This window comes from Piliocolobus tephrosceles, chromosome 19 (genome assembly GCF_002776525.5).
Source record: "Piliocolobus tephrosceles isolate RC106 chromosome 19, ASM277652v3, whole genome shotgun sequence".
NCBI lineage: Eukaryota > Metazoa > Chordata > Mammalia > Primates > Cercopithecidae > Piliocolobus > Piliocolobus tephrosceles.
This window is the reverse complement of record NC_045452.1, coordinates 39785773-39795907: the sequence shown is the minus strand read 5'-3', so window position 1 is coordinate 39795907 and position 10135 is coordinate 39785773. Positions and strand designations below refer to the sequence as shown.

Genomic DNA, 10135 nt, shown 5'->3' with positions numbered 1-10135 from the left:
GGGCTAGCAAACACCCGAGTAATTGGTCAGATTTAACAAGGCAAGGCTTGCTCCAACAAAACTTAGAAAAGCCTAACGGAGTAGTTCAAGGTAGGATCTTTTTTTTTTTTTTGAGACGGAGTCTCGCTCTGTCGCCCAGGCTGGAGTGCAGTGACCGGATCTCAGCTCACTGCAAGCTCCGCCTGCCGGGTTTACGCCATTCTCCTGCCTCAGCTTCCCGAGCAGCTGGGACTACAGGCGCCCGCCACCTCACTCGGCTAGTTTTTTGTATTTTTTAGTAGAGACGGGGTTTCACCGTGTTAGCCAGGATGGTCTCAATCTCCTGACCTCGTGATCCACCCGTCTCGGCCTCCCAAAGTGCTGGGATTACAGGCTTGAGCCACCGCGCCCGGCCCAAGGTAGGATCTTAAAGTACTTCCGTTATGCTTTTCTACAATGTTTTTGGTATTAATCTATAAGCCAAAACCCTGTACCTGTTTTATTTTATAAGAAAAACTAGTGATTTCTTTCAATGTGTCATTACGATGAGTATAGAACGATTGAAAAAATCTGTGATTCGAAAACATCTATTACCACTCTCAGGGGTGGGAAGTTTGGGGATTGCAACTAACTAAACACTGCTAGGTGGATTCTAGGGTTAAAAGGCTTAACAGAAACTCATCTATTCTACCTATACTTCAGAATTAAAGGCAAATCTGTTCATCACCCTTTCAGGCCTCCATCGTGTAATGCCCAACAGTGCTTAGGTGGCTCCTAGTCCTTCCCCATCCCCCAGGGGTTATCAAAGCTTCTTTGCTGTCAGTTCATCCCACCTCACCAACCTTTGCATTTGCTTTTACTGTATCCTTACTATTCCCTATAAACTGTGCTCTGGCAGTCCGTGCAGAGATCTGTGATCCCACAGGGCTTGTTTTTTAAGGATTCTTGCCTATTAATCAGCCCATAGGCAAAACCACACACCAAGTGTACAGAGGTTTGAATTCTGTTCCAAGGACCCCTCTTTAGTGATAACCTCATAACCTCAGCAAGGTCTGTTCTCTGGCCGTTTTCACTGTTGCCAAGTCAACAGTTGCCCTACACCCCTTCTAAAGACTATAGAGGGCAAAATGAGAATACAATGTGTATGAAAGCAAATCTGGAAAATACATACCATACTAGACTTAGTTGTAGCTTTTTTTTTTTTTTTTTTTGAGGCGGAGTCTTGCTCTGTCGCCCAGGCTGGAGTGCAGTGGCCGGATCTCAGCTCACTGCAAGCTCCGCCTCCCGGGTTTATGCCATTCTTCTGCCTCAGCCTCCCGAGTAGCTGAGACTACAGGCACCCGCCACCTCGCCCAGCTAGTTTTCGTATTTTTAGTAGAGACGGGGTTTCACCGTGTTAGCCAGGATGGTCTCGATCTCCTGACCTCGTGATCCGCCCGTCTCGGCCTCCCAAAGTGCTGGGATTACAGGCTTGAGCCACCGCGCCCAGCCATAGCTTTTTTTTTTTGAGACCAAGTTTCACTGGTCACCCGGGCTGGAATGCAATGGTGTGAACTCGGCTTACTGCAACCTCTACCTCCTGGGTTCAAGCAATTCTGCCTCAGCCTCCTGAGTAGCTGGGATTACAGGTGCCCACCACTAAGCCCAGCTAATTTTTAAATTTTTATTAGAGATGGGGTCTCACCTTGCCCAGGCCAGTCTCAAACTCCTGACCCCACGTGATCTACCCACCTCAGCCTCCCAAAGTGCTGGGATTACAGGTGTGAGCCATCATGCCCGGCCTACTCTGTACTTTAACCTCACACGAAGAGCTAGGAATTATGTATTTGATTTGATTCAAAGGATATTGGATTGTTTTTCCCTTAAACCAAGTCAAGCAACTTCAAAGGACATAGCAGGTATTAAAGCAGTTATGTCTCATGTATCAGCCAACAATGAACCACATCATGGTCCCGTATTATATAATACTGTACCTTCTCTTTAGATACACAAGTACTTACCATTCTATTACAACTCCTTATAGTATTCACGTAACAATATGCTGTACAGGTCTGTTGCCTAGAAGCAATAGGTTAAACCATACAGCCTACATATGTACTAGGCTATGCCACTGAGGTTTGCATAAGCACTCTTTATGATGTTCACACACAAAAACTGCCTAACCATGTGTTTCTTAGACTGTATCCAGTCAGTGGTGACCCAAGACTGTATTAAACAAAAATTAAAAATTTCACTTAAAAAAAAAAACCAAAAGTAAGATCAAATAGGGAATTTTTTTTTTTTTTTTTTGAGATAGGGTCTCACTGTGTTGGCCAGGCTGGAGTGCACTGGTGCAATCTGGACGTGCTGCAACCTCCACCTCAGATTCAAGCAATTCTCCTGGGTCAGCCTCCCGAGTAGCTGGGATTACAGGCACCGGCCACCACACCCAGCTAATTTTTTTCTACTTTTAGTAGGGACAGGGTTTCACTATGTTGGCCAGGCTCAAATGTGGAAATTCCGTAAATAAAATGTAAACCAGAATTTAATCAATGTGCTCCAAAATATTTTCATAATTGAGATTTTATTGGTTGAGGACCAGTACAGACATTTCAATTTGTACACAGTTCTTAACATATGTAACGAAATTCTAAAAAGCCATGTATTGTAATTCTTTTTTAAAGTTATTCCAGTGACTTTCCAGCTTAAAATTTGGAAGGAAATTTTCCTGAAGAGGCTATCAAGTACCAGTTTCTTCACATGTTGGTCAGCTGTTACATATGGCCCACCAGTTCACAACTGAATAGCATGTACACTACATATTCAAATCTATAATCTTTCACAGCACAGTAACAAAGTTATTAGGAAAACAGGACTACCACAACCAAAGATGTTACAGAGTGCACACAATTCTGACAGGGAGCGCCATGATCAAGGAGTGGTTTTCTTTAGAAAACAATTCTACTAAAAAACATGAGAATAGAAGTAAAATAAAATATTCAAGACATTAAATGCAGGACTGACTCCATATTGCCATTTAATATGCTTTGTATTATAGGATATAAAAACTAACCCCCATCTATGGAATGTTAAGCTGGCACCCGAGACAGTCAAAGCCTCCCATAATTCAATATCCCACACTATTTTCTGGTTGTACCAAAAAATAAACAACCAGCAAATGATTTCACCTCTTAAAAAAAAGCATTTACACTTAAAAAATGGGATGAGGTGGGATTCCCTCCTTCTTAAAAATGTTTCTAGAGCTACTAAAAAACTTGCATTTACAAAATAGTTGATAAAAATATTCCTCTGGATTGTACAAGAAGGGAGACAGGGACCACTGGTAAGACATGGTATACGGTATTAATCAGACTTGGCTTCTTTCTCTCCTGCTTCATCAGAGGCTGGACTCTGCAAAAGAAAGGAAATTGAGATCTTTAGTACTTAACACATTTGTCATTTAATTTATATGCAACTATCAGGTCTTTAAAAAAGTCAATAATCTTTATTTGTAAAGTCACCTACTCTTGTTAAAGAACTTTTGTAACCGCCCCCCACCCCAAATCAATACTTGTGGCACTTCCATTGTCATGTGCATATACAGAGCAGCAAAAAAATGTGAGTTGCACCACATGTACATTCGAAGCTGAGGTCACTCTGTCTTCTTGTTTCAGCTCTGATGCCATAAACAACTGTTTTTCTGGTCTACTTAGTGCCACATATTTTACATCTTTGTGCTTTTTACTGATGATTTTGCTGTTTAAAATGGCCCCCAAGCATCCTGTCCAAGTGCTATCTAATGTTGCTAAATTCAAGGCTGTGATGTGCCACACAGAGAACGTATGTGTTGGACAGCTTTGTTCAGGTACAAATTACAGTGCTAATGGTAGTGAGTTCGATGTGAACTGAACACACATTAAGGCATGTCTGACCAGAAATACACATGTAACAAAGTCACGTATTTATCAGTTGATGAAAATGTTGTGATCAGAGGTTTGTAGGAACCCAATCCTGTATTTCCCCTATGTGAAACGGTTTCATACTTGTGGCAGCCTTATATTAATAGAACACAGCTATAAACGAGAGAACCAAACGGTAATTTGATAATATGTACTGGAAGGTCAAGTTCTTCCTTTAAAATGAGAACTAGATTAGCAATGTGATCTTATTATCACACAATATTTGATGTATTGTTAGAATTAAGAAGTACAGGTCAGGAGCGGTGGCTCATGCCTGTAACGGTAGCACCTTGGGAGGCCGAGGTGGGCGGATCACCTGAGGTCAGGAGTTTGAAACCAGCCTGGCTAACATGGTGAAACCCCGTTTCTACTAAAAATACAAAAAATTAGTTGGGCGTGGGGGTGCAGGCCTATAATCCCAGCTACTCGGGAGGCTGAGGCAGGAGAATCCACTTGAACCCGGGAGGCGGAGGTTGCAGTGAGCCGTTCCAGCACTGCACTCCGGCTTGGGCAACAAGAGCCGAAACTCTATCACAAAAAAGAAAAAAAAAAAAAAAGGGAATTAAGAAATACAAGTTAAAAAAATAAAACTGTGATTGTAAATTTCTTAATTTAGGAGTAAGTTTACAACTTAAGAATTTAATATCAAATTTATTATCAAAGAATTTGATATTTATCAAATTCTTAAGTGGTAAAAAACATCAAAATTTAAAAATCAATATACTAAATTACTTACCTTTCTAGCTTAGTTAATATAACAAACATAAAATAAAGAGGCCTGGCTTAACTGAACCTTGCAGTTATTTTTTAAGAAACAGCTTCCAGGCTAAAGGAGTACAGTGGTGTTCACAACAAATCAATCAAAACCTGTTACAGATTTCTTTGTTCCTTCTCTACTCCCACTGCTTGGTTAGTAAGAAAAAACATCTTTTGCTCATAGCTTAAAACAATAAAGATTCAGCCTGGGTAACAGATACTGTCTCTAAAAATAAAGATTAATGACACTAATCTTTTTACCTGCTTTATGTATGTTATTATTTAGACCTTTAAGAAAAATACAAACAAAAACATTTTCATTAGAAATGAAAGTGGGAAAAATATGCCAGGAAAAATGCAAGTAAGGATAATAAACTTTCGAAAATATATTTAAAAGCAACATCCAGAATATAAAAACTAAACAAAGATTAAACTATATCTGAAATTTAGCATATTAAAATTTCTTGCTCTTAAACCATTTACATATTTACTTTCCAATAAGATAAATCATAAACCATTCATTTTGGGATACTGTACAAAACTTTGTTCAATATGATAATGAATACCGTTATCTGCTATAAAAAACGTACAATTTAGTATCTACTGTTCAGAGTCAACACACACACACACTTCTGACCTCCTCAGTTTTCGTTTCCCCGTTTTCTGCGGGTAAATCTTCTTTAGTTTCTTGGTTAGCCACTTCGGCCTGTTTTCCCTTTACTCCCCTTTTCCCTTTTGTTTGCACTTTTTTGTCTGAAGATTTATCCTATGATAGAATAAGAATATATTTTAAGTACAAACTTTACCCCTTATTTACATTTTGTTTTTACTTTTCCCCCTTCATGTCAGACAAGTAATCTAAACAATGGTGCTGACTTCATAGCAAGGTTTGAGAGAGGGACATCTCACACACAAGCGTGAAAACCCAATTTTCTTTTTTTTTTTTTGAGACGGAGTCTTGCTCTGTCGCCCAGGCTAGAGTGCAGTGGCCGGATCTCAGCTCACCGCAACCTCTGCCTCCTGGGTTCACGCCATTCTCCTGCCTCAGCCTCCCGAGTGGCTGGGACCACAGGCGCCCACCACCTCGCCCGGCTAATTTTTTGTATTTTTAGTAGAGACGGGGTTTCACCGTGTTAGCCAGGAGGGTCTCGATCTCCTGACCTCGTGATCCGCCCGTCTCGGCCTCCCAAAGTGCAGGGATTACAGGCTTGAGCCACCGCGCCCGGCCCGAAAACCCAATTTTCAAGCTTATGAAAGGATCTCATTTTGTATAGACTGTACCATAATAGCTGTCACATTAATGTCTATCACACATCAGCTGATATACCTATTACATGAGACAACTTAGGGTTCACCCCAGTAATCAGGAAAACAGCATATGCTAAGGAGATTTTAATAGTACTTGCATGTCAAGCCTCATTAGACATATGACAAATCCTAAAGCCCAAGCTATACTTCAGCACTGTCGCCATCATCTACTATTCTCTGCAGTTCCACATGACAGGATAAATGAAGTAGAACACCGGAGGAGTCTCGTCAACTGTATTCCCACCCATCCCCAAACTTGTGAACTTGAACAATAGTGTCCTCACAAGACCTTAACCCTCACATTAAGACCATTCACCTGAAAAAAAGCACCATGCCGTACAGTCAGGTTGACTATCCTGCTATAGTTACTCCCTTGATATCATATAATGAGGAACTAAAAGGATCAATTTTGAATTTATCATTTTCATACAGGTGTTTGAAGAATCTGAAAAGTACAGGTATTAAAATGACCATACTAACTTGACACATTAAGTTCAAAATTTAAGCCATGTTAAACAAACATAAAAATACTTTTGGATACCATCCACCAATACTGAGAAGAAAGCTTAACATTTAGTTCTTGTTAATAAGTATGCAACAGCAGCCAAATTAGTTTAGCTCCCAGTGGGTGGTATAAAAGACCCATAAGGATACTGACCAATTACTTGAGTTAAAGGGCCATAAAGACAAGCAAGTAGAGCTCACAACTTCAATGCTAACGTGGGTGGAAAAATCACTGCACGGTGTTCTGTACTAACAGCAGGATTCCACAGACAAAAATCACTGCACGGTGTTCTGTACTAACAGTAGGATTCCAGAGACAGCATAATGACTTTTAACACTTCAACATCCTTCGAATAACAAGTGTATCTGAAACAAAACTGCTACTACACACATTGCTACCACGAAGTTTCACAATCACTTCTGTACTGATTTCTAAAGATTTCTCATTAATTTCATAATCATTCCAATACAAAAAACAGAAAACTGGTTAACAGTTAAAATAGAATACACAGTAATACCCTGAATGTGAAATATACCACGTGTAACCATTATCAGCTGATAAGCTAAATAAAACAAAATCAATAAAGTTTCCCGAATGTTTGGACCTTCAAAACATTTAGTTCTAGGGAAATGACACACTGTGACAGATACGCCTTGAAAACATGTCTACTATGTAGTACGAAAGTCAGTACACCAAGTGCTTACCTTCTGTTTAAAGTCTGATCAACTATGAAGTCAAAGGTGTATTACAGAAACTAGATGTAAAAATGAGCAAATCCCTTCTGCCCTTTTTCCTTTGGGAAAGCTGACCTCATAGGCTCCTTCCTCAACAAACACTGACATGCTTACTGTTAGCCTCTCAATTACATCTGATGTCCCAAACCCACGGAGGGTACAACTTGGAACTGTTTCCATTAAAAAATTTACAGTAGATCTCAAGGTGGACAAAGATATATAAGAAATAAGAAAAATGTAAAGAGGGAAACAGGCAGATTATTTCAGCCAATTAGTTTTTAAAAAAAAAAACAACCCAGAATCAAAAAAGTAATAATATACTGCTCACACCAACATTTTAAACAAGGTCAGCTAATTTTTGAGGCCTTCATCAAGTTTCCGTGCTGTTCTAACTGTACACAGAGAATTACCACATTGTCTTCCGGTAATGAGATTGCAACTTGAAAAACACTATTCTCATACCTTCCTTGAAGCTTTATTTTTAAAAGGATCACAAAAACAGAACTTTCTGTTAAAGAAAACATAGTTAAGATTTTTTACACTCAGCTCTGTACAAAATTTAAAATAAGAAAAAACATCTTTGTTTTATACCTTTATTTAACAAGGACAAATTTAGTAATTATCCAAGAACTCCTCAATGTCAAGGAAATTAATCTTGCCTCTTCTGATGATTGTGCAGTGCTACACTTCTACCTACACTTTTAGGAAAGAGGTGAAGGCATTAACAAAAAAATTTTTTGAGACTTCAAATAGCAAACTTTCACCTAAGTTTAGGATAGAAATTAATCACCCGGTGAAGAACATGTAGAGCTTTACAGATGTTGGTTTCAATGCTAGATCCAAACACAAAGTTTATACACGTTTTACACATGTTCTGCTTTTCCACTCTCAAAGTTATCAAACACAGGTATACCCAAAGCCAACTTCATTCTGTAGACCTGCGATTCGAATCATGCAATCACGAATTAGGGAGCAACCAAAATCACGGTTTTGTATAACTAATAAAACACTTTTAGAGTAGTGGCGGTTATTTTCTCAGAGATCACAACTTTTGACCTCACCACTCCCACCCCGTAAAAAGGTTAAGGTTTCCCCAAGTTGGCTTGGAAACTGTATATATAAAAACTTACACGTTCCCTGCCTCAGTCCTAACTTGGCTCTTTTATCATCAAAAGAGAAAATACAAGCACGCAATTAAAGGCCAACCACCAGCCACAATGTACGCAACGCAAAGAATAAATTTCCTTTGTAGACTTGCTAATATTTAATATTTTTTTGTCGTATTAAGTCTCCTAACATCTGCAGCAGCATTAGTGTGATATAGTCCTATAAACCAGGATAAATATATCCATTACATTTTACCCCGACCAGAAGAAAAGTTATTTACCGTAGTTATTAAAATATAAAGAAAGCTCAAATAACTAATCAAAATGAAAAGTCCCGCATTAAGGAGCAGTGTAGCCTAAGGCCCCGCTGCACCCCAATGCGCGTTTCGAAGCCTACCTTCGCAGCTGCCTTTTTCGGCTTCGCTTCCACTTTGGCAGGAGGTTTCTGAAAGGCAAAAGTAGCACTGAAGGTCCTCACCCGGGACGACCCGCGAAAAACAAACGGTTACGGGGCTCGCTTTACTTACAGCTGACAACCGCGCCGATCTCCTCTTAGGCTTGGAGAAAGAAAAAGGAGAGTCAGCGAGAAAGGCAGGCAGGCCAGCGGCTCACGGGAAACCCACCACCCCCGCAGAAGGCCCCGAACTCACCTCTTCCTTGGCGGCCCCTTCGGCGGAGCTGACCTACGGGGACAAGGAGACGGGCGAATGGAGGCGGGCCGCAGTGCCAGGACCCGCGCGCCCGCACGGCCCAGAGAACAATGCCCGGCCGCGTGACGTCACGGCTTCCCGCCGCCCCGTTCGAATCGCCCCCTTGGCTCCCCCAGCCGCCGAACGTTCCAGAACACCCGCCCCCGCGGCCGCCGAGCGCCCGCCTGCCCGCCCGCCGGTCTCCAAGCACCTCCCGGGCCCGTCGCCACCGTGGGTGCAGCGGGGCCTGAGCCTCGCGGGGCCCGGCAGACGGCGGCTCCAGGGGGCGTGTGCGGGCCGCGGCCACCGCTCACCTTCCTCTTGGGCATCCTGGCGGCGGGGAAGGCGCGTGCCGGATGCCTGCGGGCCGCGGCGCGCCGTGAGCCTTCGCGAAACTGGGCTGCCTGGCCGCTGCCACTCCTCCCGCCGCCCGAGCTGCTGAGACCCCACAGCGGGGGCGGTGGGAGAACCGGATGGAACCGGATTGGAAGCCCGCCTCCTCCTCCCCCCGCGTCCCCTGCCGCGGGCTCCCCCCTCCCCGCCGGCCGGGCCGCCCCCCGCCCCCGCCCATTGGCTGTGGGGCTCAACCCGCGCCCGGAATAGGTGAGGCAGGCCGTCACTCGACCTTGCGGCCCGCCCCCTCCCGGGCGCCCCCCACCCCTTCCCGCCGTCTCGCGGGGCCCCAGGCCCAGGCGAAGGGGGCGGGGCCCCAGTGGCGCTCCGACCTCACGGTAGTTTGTTTGAAGCCGAGCTGCGAAGTGCGGTCTGCCCGCTGATTGGCGGCAGCATGCCACGTGACCGCGGGTCCCCACCCACAATCCTTCTGGATACCTGGGCGCCTTCGGGCCACTGGCATCTGGCCCCTCCCCTGTGGGCTGAATTGGGTTCGAACATTTATAGTTCGTATCTTAGACTGGGAAGGGAGAGGGACAAGGGATACAGGAACTAGCAAATTCCTCCCGCCTCAGTCGGCAAGAAAGGTTATCCAGGGGCTCCAGCTTCGCAGGCCTGCGTGAAACGCGCCCTGGTGCGCAGGCGTTGGAGGAGGGCGTGGGAAGGAAAGCCGACGAGAGCTCGGCGTGGGCCAGTGCGCAGGCGCGGGACCTTTGCTGCGCTTTCA

The 10135-nt window shown here is 43.5% G+C and overlaps 1 protein-coding gene and 1 pseudogene across 2 annotated transcripts; both read right to left on the bottom strand.

Annotated features, from left to right (window-relative positions):
* Positions 1 to 2523: 2523 nt before the first annotated feature.
* Positions 2524 to 9713, bottom strand: HMGN1 (high mobility group nucleosome binding domain 1). 2 transcript variants are annotated; one of them, XM_023191706.2, is made up of 6 exons: positions 9330 to 9693; positions 8977 to 9009; positions 8854 to 8883; positions 8724 to 8771; positions 5311 to 5439; positions 2524 to 3369 (listed from the first exon to the last, which is right to left on the bottom strand). In XM_023191706.2, the coding sequence occupies exons 1-6, from the start codon at positions 9342 to 9344 to the stop codon at positions 3322 to 3324; spliced, it is 303 nt and encodes a 100-aa protein (XP_023047474.1). In that variant the 5' UTR covers positions 9345 to 9693; the 3' UTR covers positions 2524 to 3321. The 2 variants fall into 2 exon arrangements, with proteins under 2 accessions (XP_023047474.1, XP_023047467.1); XM_023191699.3 differs by lacking the exon at positions 2524 to 3369 and having other exon boundaries at positions 9330 to 9713.
* Positions 5517 to 5629, bottom strand: LOC111527426 (annotated as a pseudogene).
* Positions 9714 to 10135: the final 422 nt, after the last annotated feature.

Coding starts and splice junctions, on each gene's coding strand:
- HMGN1 (XM_023191699.3), bottom strand. CDS start 9,586: ATGGGCGGGGGCGGGGGGCGGCCCGGCCGGCGGGGAGGGGGGAGCCCG. Junction 8,772..8,853: donor GATCGGCGCGGTTGTCAGCT/GTAAGTAAAGCG, acceptor TTTGCCTTTCAG/AAACCTCCTGCCAAAGTGGA. Junction 5,440..8,723: donor CGAAAAAGGCAGCTGCGAAG/GTAGGCTTCGAA, acceptor ATTCTATCATAG/GATAAATCTTCAGACAAAAA.